Source organism: Chelon labrosus (assembly GCF_963514085.1).
Source record: "Chelon labrosus genome assembly, chromosome: 13".
In the NCBI taxonomy this organism is placed as follows: domain Eukaryota; kingdom Metazoa; phylum Chordata; class Actinopteri; order Mugiliformes; family Mugilidae; genus Chelon; species Chelon labrosus.
The window spans coordinates 14,421,241-14,444,972 of NC_140346.1; the positions used below are offsets into that span (position 1 = coordinate 14,421,241).

Consider the following 23,732-nt stretch of genomic DNA (forward strand, 5'->3'; position numbering starts at 1 on the left):
TTACCTGCTCTCCTTGTGGGTACAATCTGTGCTCGATGCTTGTGTTCCAGACGGTGGTGGGAATCAAATAACAGACGGCAGGCTGTGTGTGTGGGTTTACTATACACTTAAGTGTTGAAGCCTCTGTCCTCCTCCACACGTACTGTACAGTCTAAAAAGGCCGGGCTATCTCCACTGATGTCCTCCTGAGTGAACTCTGTGTGTACCGCGCTCTACCAATTTAACGATGAGATGGAGTCCCGAGTCTCACCAATAGCGGCCAATCTTTATTGGACACTATAAAGATTGACCCTCCAACCCATTGGTTCAAGTATCTGGACAATACCCTTGTTAAAATCAAAACACAGGAGGTGGGAGATTTCACTCAACACATCAATGCAGTGGACAGCAGCATCAAATTCACTCGCGAGCACATCAGTGCAGATCGTTTGGCCTTTTTAGACTGCACACCGCATGCTGAGGATGACAGAAGCCTCAGCATTGAAGTGTAATATCACACACACAGATCAGCATCTATAATTTGATTCCCACCACCCTCTGGAACACACGTTCAGAGCCCTACGGCATCTAGCACACACTGTACCCACGATGACAGAAGGAGAAAGATGAAAAATACATCAGGCAAGCATTCAAAACGTGTGCTTTTATCAAAGAACCAAAAGTATACATGTAAACATTTTAGCCAGAGAAGGAGTAAAGGAAGCCATCTATAACAAATTGGAAAACCCATCACCTTGCAACCTTTTGCCTCTGGCTGATAATGGGTTGTTCCATGAGCACCATTCACTGGGGCACAGTAAGGATCAAAACAAATTCCTTCAATTACAGGTCATTAACAAACCCTGGTCAGCGCATTTCCACTTGGCACCAATCACAAATGTTCCTAAGTTAAATCCCAACACCCCACCAGTCATTTAGGACTGAAGAAGCCGGTTGAAAGAGTGACAAAACATCTTCAAGAAACCCAACAAGTCCAAGTTTCAGCTTCAGGTTTTTTTTGTTTTTTTGGATATACCATGACCTGGATGACTGAGAATCTTCACTGACGCCTTACCTTTTCCTTCTCTGATGCTATGCTTTAAGGATCTGATTCTGAGGTGTGCCTTGCATTCCCTCCAAGTGGGCTGGAAATAATCATGTTACACTGCTGAATGGCTAAGCTGCACCAAAAGACTGGGCTATGTCTCCTACAGTTGTGTACACACACACGCCACAAATACACTACTAGGATGCTAAAACAGCTGCTAGATGATGAAATCTTAACCCAACAGATCGTCAAAATGCAAAGACAGAATAACAAGAGTGAAGGAAGGAGTTCAGGAGGAGAGACACTTTAGAGGCAACAATACGTCCTCAGATATCACATTTTCTAGGTTCTATGTTTGTCTTCGCTTTTATTGGAAGGAAGTGAATTATTGACAAACCGGACGAAGTAATTGGCCAGTGCACTTAATAATGTAGTGGACATCCCACGTCCTCTGTAAAAACCGTCTCATTTGAGCACACATACACTCACTTACACTGTCCTCATCCTAACCTCCCTCTCTCTGTCTGCTCCCAAACTGTCGCAGAGGACTGCAGATAATTCCCTCATCAGCGCCCAACCTCGTTCATTTTTAACACCATTGATCTCACCCTCGGCATTAACGCTTAGTGGCAGAGAATGAGAGGGAGTAAATGGGTGAAGAGAATGAAGGAGGAGGAGGAGGAATATGAAGAACTTCAGAGACTTTGGATGCTCAGAAACTCAGAGCTTTAATTGAAACTTTGTGACAAATAACACTCGTAAAGCAGGTTCTCAACAAAAGAGGAGTTACAATAGAGGAGAAAAAGAAAGAGTAGAAGAAGGGTAACAGAGGGGGATTGTGTGAGAGGACAAACGTGGGTGATTGGGGAAGACGGATAAGTTGTCCTTTACTTGCAGTAAGCACTTAAATAATCGATGTTATGTTGGCGTCGTGTTGGATTTTGTCGTGTTGTCTTTTGTCGTGTTGTCTTTGACTTGCCTGTGGAAGAGGTGAGAAAATATAAGAGAAGGGAGAGGAATAGGTTGTGAAAGGTGGTGAGAAGTGAGAACAGGCCAAAGAAGGTCTAGAAAGGGAGACAGGGTAAAAGACAACAAGCTGTGTGCAAAAAAAGAGGGAAGGCAGAGCTTGAAGAATGAACCCAACGGAAGAAAGCACAAAAGAGGAAATGTTTTAAATTGGCATAAACGTTTGGTGCAGATGGGGTCAGACAATGAGCAAACACAAAAACTCATTTCATCCACCACTGGTTTTTAACACTTCTGCGATTGATGCTAAATGCCCAAATGCTTGTAGGAGTTTAAAGTTGTGTGTGTTTGTGTGTGTATTGGGAAAAGAGAGGAGCCATTTTATCTCGAGAATAATCAACCTGTTTCTTTCTAACCTCTGTCTTCCGACCTCTTCTCCGCTGTCTCCGTCTCCAGGCGTCGTGCCCTGTGGTGGTGGGGTTCTGTGATGGTAACCATGGTCCCCGGCAGCCGCTATGTCTGCAGCGCTCATGCAAGGGAGGAAGACGCCACGAACGACCGCGAGGAGCGAATCTTAGCCGTGCTGGGCATCATCGGAACCATCCTCAACCTTTTGGTGGTCATATTTGTCTACATCTATACCTCCGTCACCTAAGGCTTCTCAACGAGACTTGAGGAAGAGACAAACGCACCCAACTTTTCTGCACACTGCCGACTGCCCTCTTTAAGTATTTATGTACTTGGAGGGTTTGATTATGCTAAGTGAGATGTGAGGATCATTTGCAGTGACTTCTGCTGGATCGTAGCCATATTTATTCACACCCGCATCACTGCTTATCCCTTAAGACAACTCCGCTCTGTTACCTAAAGATTGCTGCCAAGTACACACTAGAAGTCATCGGAGTTTGCCTGCACTGCTCATGTTAAACTGTGTCTTTGCATTTTTCACATGTCAAATAACTGCAGTGTGACAGTGTGCCATTTTGGCAATAGTCCTGCATCTGTGTTTATAGTGATCCGTAACATTTCTTTGACTTATCAGACAGCTGGAGGTGTTTGATGTGGTGGTAGACATATTTGACTGTGCTGCATTTTCCATTTTGAGAAATATCTCTTAATGTGTGTGACTTCTGTTCTTAATGAGATTTTAAATACTATCACTGCCGCTTCACTATATCTAGAAGCTAAGACTAACAAGACTGCTGAGTTAACTTGACCAAATCAAAAGCTAAGGAAGAGGGGAACACTACCAAAACTTTTAATGGGGACCAACATTGCCAAGTGAATTATCACAATTATCAACAGCGGGGACCCGTAAATTTACTTGAATATAACGGCGGTAGCTATTGCTAAATACCAGTTTCTTTATCTAGTGGAGTTCCTAGAAGAGTTTTACATGGACCTAGCGTGTCCATACCTGAGCACACCAGAGGAGAGATTCCTGGCTGTGCTCGGAGTCATCGGCATCGTTCTTAACCTCCTGCTGCTCGTCTTTGTCTATATATACGCCACTGTCTGATGCTGTGTCCGGACGCAGCTTCCTCTCCACGTGCGATAACCTGCCACGCCTAAAAGCCAGACTTGCCAGTGATCATATTGTCGTTAAATTGTACCTGTACACTGTATATTTGTAACCTGAGCACACTCGTGAACATTATGTGTTATTTTGGGCGGGATCCCAGGCCTGATACTCAAATTATATTCTGAGCTTCGAAGGTAAAATAAGTGATACACAGAACTGAAGTGAAGCAGATTTTATTACATGTTGAATATTTAAAAAATCAATTTTTTGTAGAAATTTGTGTCCTGCAGTTAATGTTTTTACTTACTCTTTCACACATGTACATCGTAAAGTGTTTACTTAGGCATATATCGCCATAATGACATGCTCTCTGTTCTGCTTTGACCAAACTAATTAATGAAAAGACTGCCATCATTGTAGTAACTCTGTTTGTTCCACATGCGTATTGAGAACACAAGGACATGGAACAGGATGGTGTCCGCGCAGAAGCTCTGCACATCAGCAAAGATCTGTCTGTGCACGGTTGGTGCCACGGAATAATGGCGCATTTTCTGGTATCATGTTTCTGTGATTGGATATGGAAGCCGGGCACTGAGCAGCGTCGGAGTGGGAAAGGCGTGAAAGCGAGACAATGTCACACAAATCAAAACAGCATCACGAAAGACTGCAGCGGTGACAAAGGAATCGCAGAGAACCAGGGTGGACTATCTGAAAGAGGAGGAGGCATATCCTCTCAACCACGTCTCACCATCTCTCTCAAAACTCAAGAAGGCACAAAAACTTCCAGGAGATTCGCTTACAACACGTCCACATGCCGCCGTGGGTGTGATTTTAGGTTCAAGCACTGTGTCTCCAATGGGGGAGCAAACCTAAATGTAGCTGACAAACAAGCTGCAGTGACTGGCCGGAATCTACACTTCATCCTCGTCATTCTCTTTTCCACCAACAAGCTAACGCCAGAGAAGACATAGTAACACATGGAAGTCAATGCTGTCATTTCACATAGCACAGGAACAGTTTGTTTTTCCAAAATGACCTGACCAGCAACTGCTCACTAGCAATTTTACATGTTGGCTTGTGTGAAAAAAAAAAGAAAAAAAAAGTGTTTTGATAATTATTGCATATGAGTCTTTGTTATATTATGTGTGTATGCTGTTAGTTTTAGTGCCAAATGTTTTGCAAGAGTGTTTTCGCAATTTAGAAGTCAAATCAAGCTGGAAAATGTTTGGAACGAAACTCAACATGCTGGTTCTGGTGACGACAAAACAGTCTATTTTTATAAATTGTTGAAGTTTGAGGTATGTAAATGCAGCCATGGAATTAAGTGGATTAACAAGTGACCACCATTTGCCTCCTAAAATAATTAGCTTTACAGGAAAGAGGACACATCTGAAGGTTACAAAGTTTCCGTGCATACACATTCCCCTTAAGCACTTGATCTCACTTCCTTGCGATCCATGTTCGTATTATTCTCGAGGACCCTCGCTGGCAAACTACATTTGCCCCTAACCTTAACCATTACATGCTTAATTCAAATTTTAACGTAACCAGGCCAAACCAGAGGCTTGTTTACAACTTGTTCAATTTATCTATAAGTCCTGTCCTTGCCTCGTTCAATACGTAATCAGTGGAACTGAAACAAACCATGTTATCTTCTTAAGCCCATCATGCTAGTTGCGAAAAGTCCTGTTGTGTAAAGAATGAGAACAAGCTAAATGTACTCTGAAAAAAAAAAAAAAAAGATATATATTATTTCTTGGTTGTCACAGAGATAGAAATTCAAATGCGCACACACAAGCTGCTGTTTAGTTTTACACCGTCTCTCAGCACACAGTCGACGGTTTGCGCGCTGAGATAGATGTGACTTGCGCATTTACTCCCTGTCACATCTGATAATGTTACAGTGGAGTCTGCTGAGCAAAATCCATTTTAAGTGCGCAACAAAGCACAGCACGAGCCACCCTCGGTTTGCCAGACATCTGCCGTGAGACTGTGACAGTCGATGCCACAGCCAAGTACTGGAGGTAGCTATTGATCTGCGCTGCCTCAGCATGGAAGGTCACTTGATGTTTGCAAAAGGAAAAAAAAAAAAAGGAACAGACAAGCAATCTGTTTCCTATTTGGGTGAAAGCAAAGATTTGAAAGTATCGCTTTCTAATGAAGCATCCTATTAAAGGGCTTTTAAATTGCAGCTAATTATTTGTTATTAGTTCATATATTATTTAATAATGCAATACAGATCATTTAGAGGCAGTTATGGAGAGTAACTTTTGAGCTACTTGGCAGCCTGACACTTATCCTTTGGTATCCGTTTCAGTTTTACTTGGATGAGTGGTGAAACTCTACAAGCCCAATTGCCCTTGTTTTCAGCTTGTTTTAGGAGATTAACAAGATCTAACTGATCTATTGAGTATTAGGTGATATAAAAAGCCAGAATTTTATTTTATTGTTTTTATTTTATTTTACTAGCAAAGGCGCAATAATCAAAATTATTGCAGGTTTACAGACAGCATTCCAGTGTCTTCCAAAAAGCCAATCTAAAGCCGTGGTTACAGACTGGCCACCTGGGCTGTATCTTTTCTTTATTCTAAATGCAGTTTTAGTCCATAGTTTAGACCACTTTTAACTTGACAGAGTTATTGCTAAGTCGACCAACGAGAGTAGAGAGCCTTTAGGGTGAGTCCTGGCCATCTGCTGTCCCAGTAGACACCAAGCGACCTCACACACACACACATATTTTTTTAACAATACAATTAAAGCACTTGGATTTGATTTTTTTTGGAGAATGGATATAGTCTTCAGTACAAGAGAAAAGCAAGCAGGACTTCTGACCGTTAACACAGAACTTTGAAAAACAAGCTGTTCATGCAGGCAGATGAGTTCGTATGCAAAAACACGCATTCTGAGTCTGAGCCAGTCAGTGTCTGTGTTCAGCCAAATCAAAGACGGATTCTCATGTTCCTTTATGATGCATGAGCTAAATTGCACACTGGCCACAGGCTGCTCTGAGACTAGACAAGAGGGAACAACGCAGAGGATCCCTGAGACATTTTAATGTTATTTCAGAACCACAAAGCTGAAGGAATTGAATTAGGAGAAGAAAAAAAAATCAACACAGATTTGCATGTGTAGGCTGAAGTGCTTTGCACATCTCCTTCCATCTTTATAGCATTTTCTGTATTTGTTACGACTCCACCCAAAGGAAGAGGCAGAGAAAGCTCCTGCCAAGCGTTTGTTTCAAATTTCTCTTTTCACTTAGATGCAAATTATTCCTTGAGCAGGCAGGACCAGTGAATCATAAAATAGGTGTCAGATGTGACGAGATGATTTACTGACAGCAGCTGCTGCTTGTCAAGAAACTCTATATTTAGGATGGGAGATGTCCAAAATAATTACTATGATAAAGGTTACATCTCCAAATGATAAAAATTTCACAATATTAAATCCAATTTCTGATGAAACCGATAAAATGTTTGATATGATCCTTGAGAGTTGTCATTGAATATATGTTTTGAGATCCAATGTACTTTCATGTAATCTTTATATATATATATATGTATATATATGATATATAGTAATAGAAATGTCAATAAAAATGAAAAGCGCCACTTTGAAAGTGTTTCATTTTCTACCTTTGTGTAGCCTGTCGCTTTGATGTGACAGTAATGTTGACCTTTGACATTAGATACGATGACAGTGTAGCATATCTACTGCCACATATACACTGAGTACACGTGGAAACTACAGAGCAAATGAGATGCCACATTCTGAAAAGGACGTTTCTGGGGATGGCTAAAACTAGCTGCATTTACATGGAAACATCTGCTAATAATTGCTAATAATAATTCGGGTAATAGCCCGTTGAAGTGATGACAAAGACTTGGGTGGGAGGAATATAATTTTTCAAAGTTTTTCAAACCAAGCGTTCGAAAGGATGAATGATGCCAGAATCTGTGTGGGCATCTGTCATTGTGCATATCTGAAGCAGAATCAACACTCCATAGTGGCCAGGACTGCCATGGAAAATCTCGAAAAAGTCATATTCTGATTGATGTTTTGGGGAATGTAAACGGATAATTGTTTCTGGTCATTGCCAGGCTGTAAACTTGTTCATTTCTGCTGTAAAGTTGGGCATCTAATATATTTTTTTTATTGGGATTGACTTGCTTTTAAAGTCTGCCTCAAGTGGCCATTTGGGGAACTGCGATTTTTGGAACTTTTTTGGTCTCCACGTGTGCTGTCCTCATGACTCAAGCCTCAAAGTAATACAAGGAGTGTAAAAGTAAGTAAGTAAGTCGCCAGGGTTATCTGACGCAATTGCAACTTCTCCAAACTAATTTTTTATTTAGAGAGGATCTTCAGAATGACTTGGAATAACTAAATTAAGGCTAAAACCAGCCCAGTTGTGTATTCACACTTTCACTTTTTATCAACCAGAGTCAGCTTGATTCGGCTCCTCTCAGGGTTTATTCCTTTTGTTTGTCAGGGAGGGGGTGCATCCTGATTCTGCGTTGTCTTGAATGCACTGGCAGCCATACAAAAAAAGTTAATCACCCACGGAGCAGAGCTTGTTTTTTAAGTTGCTGCTGTGGCAGACCTGTGCTGTTGGGTGCATCCATGTTCAGCCAACCATATAAACTAACAGTGTGTCCTCAGGCGCCCCATGAGACATCCACTGACCTGGCTAATATGGGTGCTGCCCTTTGTGCTCACACGTACAAATACAAAGGCATTTATGCATACACACAAACAGACTCACACACACACACACCAGCCTATGGTCTCCAGTGTAGATCTGACTACAATGGCAAATCTTGTATGATTTCATAAGTTAGTGTCTCTTTCCTATCTCCTTGTTCTGTCTTACCCTCTGCTCTTTCTGCATCACAAACATTTATACTCTCTCCTCAGTGCCTTGGTCTATTGTTTGCAATGTTCCTATTTTAGTCTTTAGTTAGTTTGCCAGCTCAAGCATGAACCTCATTCCTGACTGTGGGCCTCAAGCCACTGTCACTGGAACAAGAAAAGATGTTTTATGTAAACAGTAATATAATGTCCTACTTGCCTGTTGAGTGTGACAATTCCCTCGGAAGCTCACCCAGCCTTGGAGGAAAATACCCACTGAGCCACATACGTAGTGTTTTTTTACTCAAGTTTATTGTTATTGCGCCACTGGGGATGCACCTATAGGTCACTGTTTCATGCATATTTTCATTGAGTCTGCAAAGATCTATGTCATTTGCATTCCATTTCACTTTCAAACTAAAACTATTTTCCCGCAGGGAGAAAAACATTTTAATAGGCTACGTAATTATTGTGTGGTTTGTTAATAGATAACATCCATGTCAAGGTTCATGTGAACATTTATATGTAATTCCAACAGAATTGTGCTTATACATTACTTACAGTAAATGGTATACACCGATCAGCCATAACATTAAAACCACTGACAGGAGAAGTAAATAACATTGATCATCCTGTGACAGTGTTCTGCTGGGAAACTTTTGGACCTGGTATTCATGTGGATGTTAGACTTACACTTGTACCACCCACCTACACCAGACCAGGCATCCCCACCCCATAGCAATGACACTCCTTGATGGCAGCAGTCATCCCCAGCAGGATGCAGCCTGACACAGGCACAAACACAAAAACAGTTTAGGAACAACTAAAAAAAAAAAACATGAAATACAACACAAGGTGTTGTCCTGACCTCCAAATTCATTAGATCCCAAACTGATCAAGTATCTGTGGGATGCACTGGAACAAGCCTGATCCACAGAGGCCCCTCTCCTCAACCCATAGAACCCAAAGGCCCCCACTAACAACATTCCGTTGCCAGACACCACAGGAGTCACAACGGTTTTGGAGGCACAAAGGAGACCTAATATAATGTTATATAATAATGTTATATATTATATAATATAGCATATAATCTCTATGAAGGTTCTCAGTCATCCAGGTCATGGTATATCCAAAAAAGGTTCAAAAAAGGCAACTGGACTTTTTTTTTTTTTTGGACTCAACAAGTCCAGTTGCCTTTTTTGAACCTTTTTTGGATATAACCTACAATGTTATGCCTGATCAGTGTATATTGTATAAAGTTTAGAGTAACATATCTTTTACTGTGTAATTTGAACATCCGTGTAACCGACAATCAGAACAATGATTGATAGATAAAATATAATTAGATAAGCAAAACACATCTAAATAAATAGGGTGAAAAAATGTGTTTTCGTAAAATTCTACTGCTGAGCTTTAGACTGAAATCAGGACTTTTGTCCTTATTGCCGCTTCTCTGGCTACTTCTAGCCACTTCTAATTTAAAGAGCATCTGCGTCTTTGAGAGTCCTTGGGCACTCTGACTGTCTGGCAGGAGCCACTCAGCTGTCCTTGTTGCCAGACTAAAGAAAGAGATGACTGTGAATTTGCTGTCATCTTCGAGATTTCCTCTCTTCTTTTTTTACAGTTCTGTGTGATGTCCTAGAGATGTTATTTTGTGGTTTGACAACTGCAATACAAAGTGACTTATTTTTAGTATTAGTGTTACATGATGACAGTGTTCAGATATTGATATTTTAATTTTGGAATTGACCGTATTTGGCCATTTGATCTTCACTGTATTGCTGTCTTTTCTCCTGGCCTTAGAAATGTTCAGTAACAATATGTTACATGAAGCTCACTAAAACACATACACCATAACATTATGACCACTATCTTAATATTGTGCTGGTCCACCTTTTGCTGACAAAACATCACTGACCTGTGGAGGAATGGAACACACTTGACCCCTGAAGGTGTGCTGTGGTATCTGGCACCAAGATGTTTGCACCAGATCCTTTAAGTCCTGTAAGTTGTGAGGTGGTGCCTTCATAGATCGGACTTGTGTGTCCTGCACATCCCACAGATGCTCAACTGGATTGAGATTTGGGGAATTTGGAGGCCAGGTCAACACCTCAAACTTGTTGTCATGCTCCTAAAACCATTCCTGAACCATTTTGCTTTGTGGCAGGGCGCATTATCCTGCTGAAAGAGGCCGCAGCCATCAGGGAATACTGTTTCCATGAAAGGGTGTACATGATCTGCAACAGTGCTTAGGTAGGTGGTACGTGTCAAAGTAACATCCACATGGATGGCAGGACCCAAGGTTTCCCAGCAGAACATTGCCCAAAGCATCACACTGCCTGCGCCGCCTTGTCTTCTTCCCATAATGCATCCTGGTGCCATGTGTTCCCCAGGTAAGCGATGCACATGCAACTGGCCGTCCTCGTGATGTAAAAGAAAACATGATTCATCAGTCCAGGCCACCTTCTTCCATTGTTCCATGGTTCAGTTCTCATGGTCACGTGCCCATTGTTGGCAGTGAACAGGGGTCGGCATGGATACCATGACTGGTCAGCAGCTATGCAGCCCCATACACAACTAAGTGAAATGCACTGTGTATTCTGACACCTTTCTATCAGAACCAGCGTTAACTTCTTCAGCAATCTGGGGGTTAGGGTTCAGCTCATCTGTTGGAAATGGGCCAGCCTTCGCTCCCCACTTGCGTCATGATCCTGTCGCCAGTTCACCACTGTTCCTTCCTTGGGCCACTATTGATAGATACTGACCACAGCAGACCCAACCCACAAGAGCTGCAATTTTGGAGATGCTCTGACCCAGTCGTCTAGACATCACAATTTGGCCCTTGTCAAATTCTTACACTTGCCCATTTTTCCTGCTTCTAACACATCAACTTTGAGGACAAAATGTTCACTTACTGCCTATTATATTGTGCCCTGCTATCTGTCAGGGTCAGAAGTAGCTTTGGGTCACAGGTTCACATCCCCCGATTCACAGCTGAGGTTCCTTAAGCGTTGCACATAACCCCCAAACCGTTCACACGTGACGGCGCACTACTTAGAATGTTAAACGCAGAGAATTTCCCCATGAGGGATGAATAAAGGAAAAAAAATAAAATAAAAAGGTGTTCAAGGCTTTCCTCAAAGAAAAATGGCTTGGATTTTCTAATGTTGTTTTAGCATATTTAAGTTAAATCACAGAAGGAATGAAAGAATAATGTGAGAATCCTCCTCCTCCTCCTCATCATCGTCACTTAGATTATTGTTGTTCTTCTTTGTCAGAAATTACTTTGATGTTGCAGTCTTAATGGGTGTTTTCAATGTTTGCCCTCAATCCAAATTACTTATCACTCACGGAGTCCTCTAAGCCTGGAGCTCAGTCAACACAGCTGGGACTGATGGATACATACACATAAACACAAATACACACGCTGGAGGGGAAGATAATAGATATCTGGGGATGCAAGAAATGCTTCTTAAGCTGTAAAACTGGTTCTTCAAATGAAGATAGCAGATTTTTGCGTCTCTGGGGTCTCATTATACTCATGTTATTTGCATCCCGGGAGACTGTGATCAATTGATTAATCTCCTCTTTCAGTCCCTCTGTGGTCTGATAGCTCAGTTCCTGTAGGGGAAAAGGGGGAACAGCAATTATTCCAATTAATCTGAACATTTTTTCGTCAAGACGGACTAGAACGAGAGAAGATAAGCCCTAGAAACCAACAATCCTATTACATATATACAGATGATACACACTTAGCTGACAGGTATGCCCAATTGAAACTCACGTAAATTAAGTGTTGACTCAAACTGATAGTTAGTGGTACTGTTGAACTATACTGTATTGTCCAGGGAAGTGTTGCTATTATATTATTTAGAACACAAGCACCTGTGTGCATGGATTTGTTTCTGAACTGTTGTGTTAGACCGCATAAATATTAGCCAGAAGCAGCTACAACTGTGTGTATTTTCTTGTTAGAGGTTTTACCTAAGGACTGTGGCCAGAAACACCCATCCAATTTCTATGATATTGCACAGATTTGTCATAATTTAGGTGCCTTTTGCGACACACACTAAGTATATGAATTTATCTTACAAATACTGATAAAGAGGAGGACTATTCAGGACATGGCCTCTTGTGAATTTTAATGATTTCTCATGAATCTAAAGCTGATGTTTTTCTAAACAATTTACCAGCTAATTGAGTCCATTAGTATTGTTTTTCAACAAGTGATATTAGATCACAAATCAACCCGAAGGAGTTTCACTGTGACCCCAACTAACTCCTCACCTCTGCCCTTCACCATTGTCTATAATGAAGCCTCAGTGGATCTCTATAACAAAGGATCTCCAGGGGTAAACACTTTAAACCTAATAGATGTGCTTCTCTCTCTCTCCTTCTGTGCGTGTGTGTGGTCTTGTACAGGTATCTTTCTGAGGACTAGTTTTTAGGTTTTTACCTTCGGAGTGAGGACATTTGTGCAAAGAGGACATTTTGGCCGGTCCTTACTTCTTTATAAGACCGTTTGAGGGTTAAGACTCGGTTTTAGGGTAAAGGTTACAATTATGTTATGATTAGAGTTTGGCACTTAGTTGAGATGGTTAGGGTAAGGGGCTAGGGAATGCATTACGTCAATGAATGTCCTCCCAATAAACATACTTGCACACCTTCAGATTCAAAGTTGCAAATCTCATCACACTTCAAAGTTGGCTATAATCCTACACACATGCAAATAAGAGGGCAGTAGTGATGTCACCACAAAATATCCAAGACCTCTTCACTTCCTCTGTGACATTACCCACTGGACACACACACCCAGACACACACACACACACGGCCAGGCAGGCAGCTACAGGCCAGTTATATGACCTGACACAGAGAGGCAGGGCAGCTGAACATCTTCTTGGCCTTGTGTGGTCGCTCTGTGATCTAGATGCACAACAAAACAAAGCAGCATCCTTTTATTCTTTCATTTATTACAGACTTGTGGGTCTCTGGAGCACTGGGAGAAGTGGATACTCAAGACTTTTACTAAAGCTGTACCACCGGTGGTGCACACAGTCCTGCCGGTCATCATCTCTGCGAGTATTTGGATATATTTGGTTTGCGACTGGACGGGATTAAATTCTTTCAGTGAGATTTGAAGGTGACAAATGGAGCCAAGGGGTGACAGAGGAAAGACAAAAATCACACAGGTAAAGTTTCAAAAATTGACAAAAAATATGACTGGCACACTTTTATGACTGTATTTTTCACAATATTTCCATATGTGAGACAAAAGGGAGAGAATAAAAACACAACAGAAAAATAGAACACTTCACTTGTCTCTACATGAATTAAATGTAAACTATACTATATATAAAAATAGACTTAATGCACATATTAAAGCATGGCATAGAATAGAATAGAACATATATAAAACACAACACATACCCTGTTATGTACGTATTAGTGTATGTGTGCATTCAAATTATGCACACAGATATACACTTAACGACAAATGGTGACAATAGAAGAGAACAGAATAGCTCTCATTTTATATGCCTATAAATTATTTGAATATACAGTATAAGATATATTACACAAGAGGTGTTCAGGGATAAACCTGTGCAAGTGTGCACGAGATAGACTAGACTAGACTAGAATAGAATAGAATAAATCAATTAAATAAACTATACTGCGCACATTAAAGTAACCATAAGACATATTACTCAAGGTACGCAGGGCAAATATGCATTTGTGCGGACAGAGATAGCATAGCATAGCATAGCATAGCATAGCATAGCATAGCATAGCATAGGTTTAAGCAGAGAAAAGTTTTTTTGGTTTGTTCTGTTAGTGTGGCGCCGTCTGCATCAATGCATCACTGGCGCCATCTGGTGGCCGAGCTATGTCACTAAAGTTAATCAAATTCTTCCTGCTCTCAGCTCATGAACGCACTGACCACACACTCTCTTCCAGGAGGCTGATCCTGCAGCTGTGCAGCTTCCTGAATCTCCAAGGTGCAAGGTTGACCCCGACGACATGCTCGGCCTTGTGGGCATTGTGGCCACAGTTTTCAACCTGCTGGTAGTGGTGCTGGTGTATATCTACACCCCTGTCTGACAAATCTCCAACCAGATTTTATGGATGGAGTTTGGAGTATTAATATAATTGTGTGACACTGTGATAATGTTAAGCTACTGTTATTCAGTTTGATGCAACTGACCTTTGTGGTTGTGTTTGTAACTGTGATTAGGTTACCTCAAAGCTGAAGTTCTAGTCTGTGAGGTTGCCCGCTAGGCAGTAGTTTGTCTTGTTAATTTTCTGTGAGTTAACACACTTCAAACGTGTCATATTTGTGCAGACTGTGTTTGAATGATACAGTTTTATGTATAGACTCAGCTTAGAATATGTTTACTCTGCAGAGTCACGGAATGGAAGCTGAAAAATCAACAGAATCACAGACCATTACTTTTACTGTATGCATGTATGTTACTTGTTTGCTGTAGTTTTGTACATCGTTTATGAAAATAAATATATATTTCTCATTTATTTCTATCCGATGAATTTTAAGTGAAAAAAAATCTATCTAATGGCATCTCTGCTGCCAGTAAAAGGAGGACAAAAATTAATTTAATAATTTAACTTATACGCCAAACTAAAGATGCACAGCAAGTTGAATTATTGAGTTACATTTATTTTATAATTTAACACACAGTAAGAAAAAAAATATCAGATTATAGCACAACAAACCTGTATCAGTCTTCTTCTTTGACCTCTCACAGCAGACAGAATAGAATATGCCTTATAAAAGTCAGTTTTTAAAGCTTAGTTACATTAATATACAAACAAAAAACTGCAAGAAAACTAAAAAACATGAGATGATAGACTGTTCTGTAATACACAAGAACGTGCAGTGCCTGTCAGATAAATACATACAAGTTCATGAGGCAGACTCTCAGCTTTAATTTGAGGGGATTCACATCCAAGTAAATTGAAAGGAAAACTGTAGGGATTAAAACCAATTTTATGCAGTCCCCACATGTAATCGGACACTTGATTCAAAAGCCGCTTCAAGGACAGATGTGGGATATTCCTTCATTGGTTCTTCATCAGTTAAGCGAGTAAAAGGTCTGTAGTGGGTCTCAAGTGCGGCATTTGCATTTGGAAATGGCTACTCTGAACACATTTTTCAGCTGTAACTGAAACGGTCCATTAGGCTGTAATACTGAAACAAACCCATCAGACATGGTGGACGATATCAGGAGCCTGTCCACGTTAAGGAAAAACCCCTCCGTAACATCCAGACAAGTGAAGAACCCCATCCAGGGTGTAGACCTATTTTTATCCACTATAAAGAGAGGGACTTCACAAGAGCAAACCCAGAGGGCTCACTACGAGATACAAACCATTCATAAGCCTCAGGAAGACTGCCAAAAAAACATGCTCATGATCTGAAGCATTCGACATCGGAATGCACGAGCACGCGTGGCTCCTGATGGCGCTGAGTCACTGATGTTTACTGACGTGACAGAAAATGGAAGCAGCAGCAGGATGAACTCTGTCTGCTCAGTACGAACGGACAATGATCCAAAACATCCTGTGAAAGCAACCCAGGAGTTTTTGAATGTGAAGAAGTGGAATATTCTACAGCCAAGTCCGTAAACTGATCTCAGCCAAATCAAGAGTGCGTTTAACTTGCCGAAGACAAAACTAAAAACTAAGACAAGACTAACGAACTAACAACAACTTAAAAGCGCTGCTGTAAAGTCCTGGCTAAGCATCACCAAGGAGGGAACCCATTCTTTTGTTGGTCCTCTTTCAAGACCAACAAAAGGATGGGTTTCACCTGAAACGTATTCTCAACAAATAATTAAAAATGAACATTGTATTAATTAATTAGGATGTGAAAACCCTTAAAGCTGAGAGTCCGCACTTTAAGCCCACATTAATTGTAACTTGAAAACCTTGATAAACTGCTAAAATAACTAAACTTGTGTCAGTGTCCCAAACTGCACGAACCTAACTGTATATGTACTGCATGACTGTTAAATATATGGATTTGTACATATGATGACATGTAATCATACGTGTTATATGCATAGGCTTATATAAGTCTGCGTGAGACTTTATTCTAACCATAAGATAAATTGTCCTGGCCTGGAAGCCGGATGAACTTCCCCACCCACAAATTTTATGTAGTGGTCCGTTGGAAACTGGTTAGCCTGTCAAAGCCTTTGGGCAGGCTTTATGCAGTGAAGGAGAGAAGAGTAACAGTGACATAGTCTGAGCGTTAATTTTGGTTACTACACAACAGCTCTGATTGGTCTTAGAAAAAAATCCTGTTTCATGCAGAGGTATTATTTTTTTTTTTCTCTGTATCAGTTAAAACACGTCCCATACTGAAATTCAAACGCAGCGTTGTCAGACTCACATTCTGATGATTGTCCAATTTCAGTCCCACTGTCTGATATCCAAATAATGTACATCCAGAGTGACGTTAAAACATCGTAAGGATATGTTTTGTTGAAATATATATCTTGATGTATTTCTTTAAGGCACAGGGGCAGTGTGATTATTTGGACTATCAATGTTAATATCAGGCAGTATCTGACAGCTGGTGATGATGTCAATCTTCTCGGACACGGCCTTCAGGTCATCCAGGATTAATCTGATGCTGTGCGACGCGTTAATGATGGCACCCTGTGACGTGTTCAGCTGAGACGTCGCACTGCGGACCTTTCACAAAAAATAAATAAAAAATAAGAAAATCACAAAACTATCATTATGGTGTAAATTAATGTTTACATCTACAGGGAAACCGGTGAAGTGCCAAGTGTTTCTACACATCTCTTGTGAGTCTTTTCTCTTCTCCCTTGAGTGCTTGCAGGCGCGGCTCTCTCCTCAAGCTGCAGCAGGTAATTGAGTGCACATGATGCCAATTGCTTGTCAGAGAAGACAGAATAAAAGGAGAGGAGAAAGAAGGCCACTGTGCCTGAACTCTCAAGAGAGAAGGGAGTCATTGTGCTTTTAGTTTAGTGTCTAAGTTTAACATTCTTGTGATAATCACTGGGGTTCTAATTTGAGATTTTGTTTTAGTTACTTTTCCACTGCTTTGTCCTTCTTTTTATTGTTATCACTAGAGATGGTTGATGAAGCCTTGTGAAGATTTTGGGGCTTCTTCCTGATTGTATCGTAAAAAGATTTGAAGCTTTGACGCCTCAAAGATCGACGGAGTGTTTCGAACCAGTCTGCTTCAATAGAGTCAAACAGGCTTCAGAGCCTCAGTGTGAAACATCCCATCTCTAATTATCACTAAAGTGAACATACTAAGTTAAACGAGACAAAGGAATGACCCCTGTCAAATAGTGGCAATTCTATCTCATACTTTTCAGATCTCTTCAAATTTTCATTATTTCACTGCAGCCACTTCAAATCTTCCTCACATGTCATTTCTATGCAATCTAATGCATCCTCCTATAACATGTTCACTTAATGCAAGCTTCATCCCGTATGCATCCTCTGTACTCTAATCTATGGGTCCAGCATTATTTTGATTGCGTATCTTGTACAGAGCAACATGTTTGATGCTATTTTCTATACAATGCCACAAAGATGAAGAATACGAGTGCTGACAATTCTTTTATTTGACATAGAGTGTCCCAAATCAAAGATGACATACCTCCTTGCTTGCATTTCCATAAACGTGCCGCACCATCTGGCTTACATCAGTGTACAGCCGGTTGTTGGACTCCTGCAGCTTCTGTTGTAAAAGGGTGTCTCCTGTAAACAGAATTACACAGTGAAGTATGTGTTCATTTGAGAATGTGACTCTTAATGTCCTCTCAAAAGGATTTTTAAAACTCAATCAGTGTTGTCAGTTCTACTAACCAAGCTGTGTCCATTCATTCATACAGACGGATCATAAGAAAAGGCTAATATATTCAGTATTCTCAGCAGTCCTTACCATGTGGCTTGTGTGTAGGGCTTGGCCTGTCCTCCACTATGGACTGTACATCAGGGTGGTCTCTCACCACAATAAGAGGAGGCAGGTCTCTCCTGAGTATCTGAGCGCTCTCCTGGCTCAATGCAGAGGCTCTTCCAGTCTGCTCAGGCTCGCCCTCGCTGTCTGTTTCAGACGCTTCTCCTGGAACCTAAAGTGCAGCCATAGACAAACCAAACTGTAGAGTCAATCGTGACAGGACTGATTGAGAGTCGCATCTTACCACTTTCAAACACGCACCTTAGCTCCTACTGCAGCAGTTTGGGGAGCAGACAGCGAGGTGATGTAGACTTCATCATCAGAGTCTGTTTCAGAAGCTTCGCCTTGCACCACTATCTGATACCTACTGGACATGACTGCACAAACAAAAGCAAACTTAGTTTCACACAACGAATAGATTGTTACTGTAGCGAACAGCGACGCTACTTTTCTCTCACTCCAAGCGTACTCACCTAGAAACTACGATGTAATCCTGTTTAACACGAGTTTTGAAATGTATAAGGGTTTTATGCGCTACAATAAATGCAGAAAGTGTCAAATCCTCTCTGAAATATCAAAATACAAATCACATGAGCAACAAGGAAGTCGCTTGTCTTCCAAGACCCAATCAGATCTGCGCCGTCGTGTCACGTGATAAAAAAACGTTTCGTGCCGCAATTGGAGAAAATGCGTCACGACGTTTGTATATTGAGCGTTTGTTTGTGAATACCGGCGTGCGCCGAAATGTAACTCTGGTTCGTGTTAAAGTTAAGACATTCTTTCGGCTACAAGGCTCATTGTCGCCTTTCCTCGAGAACGAAAGGTCATTAAAGGATTTATTTGCATGTCACAAATTGTTGTGGGTCATGTAATCTACATTCAATCCTCTCGTTTGTTACTCTAAGTGGGCAACTCGGTTTTAACTCCGCCTACGTGAAATTTAAGGAATACGCCGGCGTCAATATCGAGTGTGACCCAGACTGCTTGATATACTGTAGCACACAATAATTTGACAGGTGCAGTAGATTTGTGTTTACACTGTTGAATTTATTTAGATTAAAACTGCGGATGGCATACGTATATGCGTTACTTTCCTCCACTTCTTACCCATGTACTTAGGAAGAAATATAGTTATCACGGCTGGTACAGTGTCGCTAACGGACAACGCTAGCTTTCTGGAAGCTAACCATGTAGCTAGCTAACGCTAAACTGCGGGACAGGATTTTATATGACTGCTTTTTGTCTTTTAGTCTTTTGAAGCTAGAGTTAACTAGCGCAATTGAGACTGTCTTTCTTTGTCCTTGCACTGAGCTGTATTTCTCTCCTGTGTCTTTGTCAGGAATGGCAGACGAGTCCCTGTTTGAGTTTCTCCATATGGAGATCGTGTCTCATGTTTACAAGGAGCAGCAGTCCACTAAAGGAGAGATGGACAACAAGGTGTGTTCAGTCAGACAGCTTAAAAAACATTCGCCTGCACTCAGACCAGTGTCTAGTGTTTTTGTAGTTACGGCAAAGTATTCATTAGCAAGCAGCTCACTGTCATATTATAACATTTTAGCATGATTTTAGCATAAATCACATACAAAATGAGTTGTATCCACAAATTAAACAAACAACTTGCATTTTTGTTTTCATCAGGACAGAGCTGTCTGCGTGTCTGTCCTGGAAAGCATGGGCTTCAGGGTGGGACAAGGACTGATTGAGAGGTAGACGACACACACACACATACACGGTGGATGTGCAACAGTAAATACTCTCTGATATGCATTTTCCCTTATGGTGAATATCTGTGTTTTGTCTTTTAGATTGACCCGTGACTCCCCCAGCTTTAAGGATGAGTTGGATGTAATGAAGTTTGTCTGTAAAGACTTTTGGACAAAGGTGTTCAGGAGGCAGGTCGACAACCTCAGAACTAACCATCAGGTAAAATAAAGTGTTAAACTTTTGAATATTTGTCCTGCTAGCGAGATTTCTGACCTCCATGATGGGCCCCCCATTGTGAAAGCCAAATTGCTTTATACTATGACAGACTTGTAAAATCCAGTATTGTTTCTATAAGAATCTTTCTTCATTCGTGTCTTTGCTGGTGTTTTGCTGCATATTATGTTATATGGCAGGAATTTGTATCAATGGCTTCAAGAGTCAGAAGCTCCACAGGGAACCTTTATATAAATAAATAAAACACAATCAGTACACAATATGTTATTGCTTGTTACTTGAATTGCTACTATACACGTTTATTTCCCACCACAGGGTACCTATGTTCTGCAGGATAACAAGTTTGCTCTGCTGACTCAGCTCTCCAGTGGAAAGCAGTACCTGGATCAGGCTCCTAAGGTTTGAACAAAGACTCACGCAGACTTGCATACACTCCCACTGCTGATTAATGGAGATAAAGTAGGCACTTAAAACACTGAGTCAGAATTCAACTCATTATGCATTTGAGGCTAATTTGTCTGTTTGTTTCTTCGCTCAGTATCTTGCGTTTTCATGTGGTGTGGTGAGAGGAGCTTTATCTAACCTTGGTCTGGACAGCGTGGTGACAGCTGAGGTCTCCATCATGCCATCCTGTAAGTGCCATCACAATGCTTGACTGTCTTTACTGTAGGAAAGAGTGAGGTGGCTTAACATAGTAGCAGCCATGAGTAGCACACTTTATGATTATAATTTTAAGTAAATGGCTAAAAAAATGTCCATTCTTTCTTCCCAGGTAAATTTCAAGTTGTCGTCCAGAAGTTGTGACCTGATCCTCCTCCTCCTCCTCCTCCTCCTCACTATTCCCAATATTCCCAAAACAGAGGAGCCCTCAGACTGAGCAGTGCATCTACAGAAGGAATCGGACACCATCTTGATTTCTGAACCGGGTAAAACAGGATTACCCATATTATGCTTTTTACTCCTGTCGGGGCAATAAGGGTTAGCCAGGGACATCCTTTCTTTTGTGGTATTCTGACATACAAAAAAAAAAAAAAAGATTTGTTATACACTTTGAGCATCTTGATTTGTTAGGTTAGAGGTTAGCTCATTAGAGCTGACTAATGTAACACGTTCTCAAATTTAATTTGAACCTGGAAGGGGAGCCTGGCCCTGATTGACATCACTCAGCCTAACTTTGGAGTGCAGTGCTGACGGGTCAGTGGATGTGAGTGTATATTAAATCATAAGGTTTAAGTAATATGTCGTATTGTTTAGTCTGCAAATGGAAAAGGGGGGAAATGCAAGGCAGAAACATTTTGCAAAATCTGTAAGACATCATTTTAGAGATTTCAGGATTTTCATCTGTTGTAGAATCCACGTACGTACCTGGCTCACCAGCTTCATTATTCAGCACTGGCCATCTGTTCAGATACATGGAGAAGCTGTATCCAGCTTCTGGTGCTTAGTTCTGCTTTCTAGCAGACTGTCTTTAGGTGCTACATGTGTTACATATACACTGATCAGCCACAACATTAAAACCAATGACAGGAGAAGTAAATAACATTGACCATCTTGTGACAATTCAATGTTCTGCTGGGAAACATTTGGACCTGGCATCCATGTGGATGTTACTTAGACATGTACCACCCACCTAAACCAGACCAGACTCCCCCACCCCATAGCAATGACACTCCTTGATTCACAACTGTCACAACTGTCCTGGAGGCACAAGGGAGACCTACACATTATTAGGTCATAATGTTATGCCTGATCGGTGTGTGTTGGTGGTCATTTATATTTCATTTTAATAAAAAATGCAAATCTTGAATGAGTCATCGGTACAAGAAGTTTTTAGTTTAATTGTGTTACATAGATGTGATAAAACTTTCTAGGCCCAGCTTTTCTACAACTTTGAGCGGAATAAAAACTACTGGTCCCGTTTTGTGAGATCACATTTTAGCGTTGTCCACTCAAACTGGGTTTAAAGGTTATTAGTTTTTGCTGAACAGTGTGCATTTTTTGTCTCTTGTACACCAGTGATATGTAAACATATTGAAATTGAGACTTTCCTATCATCCAAACCAAGTTGTAATCCCTTGAAATATTTCACATGGATTTCTGGGTTTCATTTATTAATGACGTCTTTGTATAAAGGTCTGCACCAAAATATGTCTTAAAAACTTAAAGCCTGTAAATATATGCTGTTTGTGTTATTTATTTTCCACAAAACAAAGCATCTTGAACAAGAAAAGAACACAAAGTGACCACACTCACCTCTTCTGGTGAAGGCTGTTGCGTCCTAGTGCCACTAGAGGGACACATTAAACTGCCACAACTTTCATGTCTGATGCTGCATTTATAAATTTACCAAGTAGCCGAGTGTCTCTTTGACTTGTTCTCTCAATTTTGTAGTTTACTCTTCTGGTTTCATTTGTGTGTTTGTTTAGGAGAAAGAAAAAATCTGGTGATAAAGGGCAGATGAAATTCCTTGTGTATCTTCACAAAGTTTTATGAATTAAACATCATCCTTAACAAAGTTATTCATATTTTTTTTGACATCACCAAGCTTCCACAATGTGATTAATAAATAACAAAATAAATATGTTTTCACTTTTGTAGCTAAGATTCTCCTGTAACAGATCACAATTTTTTTTAAAGAAATAAAAAAAAAATAAGGCACACTGTACAGATTTTTCTTTTCTTTTTATGTTCACATGTAAATGGAAGAATTTCTTTACATTTTTGTTAGTCTTCCTCGCAATAACACATTTCACAGTGTGCACCAGAAACAGCCTTTACATCTCCCATCATCCCTGCTTACGTTAATATTTCTTTCATGTGTTTTTGATCAGTCTCATGAGCTTGGTTCTAAGAGGTTCTGCTCTTTGTGAGGGCCCTGACCTTCTGAGACGTTCAGTATCCAGGCTTTGTCAAAGCAAGTTAAACTTTAACTCCTAAGTTAATGTTTATATTAGCAGGCTCGGTAGTGAAAATCATCATCATCAACATTTGGTACAAGGGTCTGGTGGCATCACGTTGACACGATTACACTTGCTGATAGATTATAGTTCTCATTCAGGTTTTATTTCTGTCCCTCGTCTGTTTTTTTACTGCCATCCCCGTAAAAGTTTTATAGAATTAAGTCTTTACATACAGCTATGTGAATTATCCCATTCAGTGTGCCTCTGGCTCAGGCTTGGCCCTTTAAAACTGCCACGTTGAAGCTAATTTCCATAATTGCTGTTACTGCTGTGACAACCGACATTACTGTCATACAGTGTGGTTTTTACTCTAGCTTGGGAATCAGGCTGACTAGCCAACTAATGCAGGCCACCCCTATTATGTATACATGGACACTGAAGCTTGGGTAATGGTACAGCAAATCTAGACGTTACACATTACAACACAGCAGGTATCTTTAAAGGGGCATTGTGTAGGATTTAGGGGGATCTAAATATCTAAAACAAAGATAACTGAATTTGTTGGGTATTCTT

The 23,732-nt window shown here is 40.7% G+C and overlaps 2 protein-coding genes across 3 annotated transcripts; one reads left to right on the forward strand and one right to left on the reverse strand.

The window, feature by feature from the left end:
* Positions 1 to 14,998: 14,998 nt before the first annotated feature.
* Positions 14,999 to 18,956, reverse strand: bloc1s3 (biogenesis of lysosomal organelles complex-1, subunit 3). Its single transcript, XM_084559240.1, has 5 exons — positions 18,795 to 18,956; positions 18,583 to 18,698; positions 18,307 to 18,493; positions 18,022 to 18,122; positions 14,999 to 17,078 (listed from the first exon to the last, which is right to left on the reverse strand). The coding sequence occupies exons 2-5, from the start codon at positions 18,694 to 18,696 to the stop codon at positions 16,893 to 16,895; spliced, it is 588 nt and encodes a 195-aa protein (XP_084415366.1). The 5' UTR covers positions 18,697 to 18,698; positions 18,795 to 18,956; the 3' UTR covers positions 14,999 to 16,892.
* A 339-nt stretch (positions 18,957 to 19,295) lies between these two features.
* On the forward strand, positions 19,296 to 23,205 carry trappc6bl (trafficking protein particle complex subunit 6B, like). Of its 2 annotated transcripts, XM_084559241.1 has the most exons (7): positions 19,296 to 19,337; positions 19,661 to 19,758; positions 19,960 to 20,027; positions 20,127 to 20,244; positions 20,575 to 20,658; positions 20,798 to 20,891; positions 21,032 to 23,205. In XM_084559241.1, exons 2-7 carry the CDS (start codon positions 19,663 to 19,665, stop codon positions 21,061 to 21,063), a joined length of 492 nt encoding a protein of 163 aa, XP_084415367.1. In that variant the 5' UTR covers positions 19,296 to 19,337; positions 19,661 to 19,662; the 3' UTR covers positions 21,064 to 23,205. The 2 variants fall into 2 exon arrangements, with proteins under 2 accessions (XP_084415367.1, XP_084415368.1); XM_084559242.1 differs by lacking the exon at positions 19,296 to 19,337 and having other exon boundaries at positions 19,468 to 19,758.
* The last annotated feature ends 527 nt before the right edge of the window (positions 23,206 to 23,732 follow it).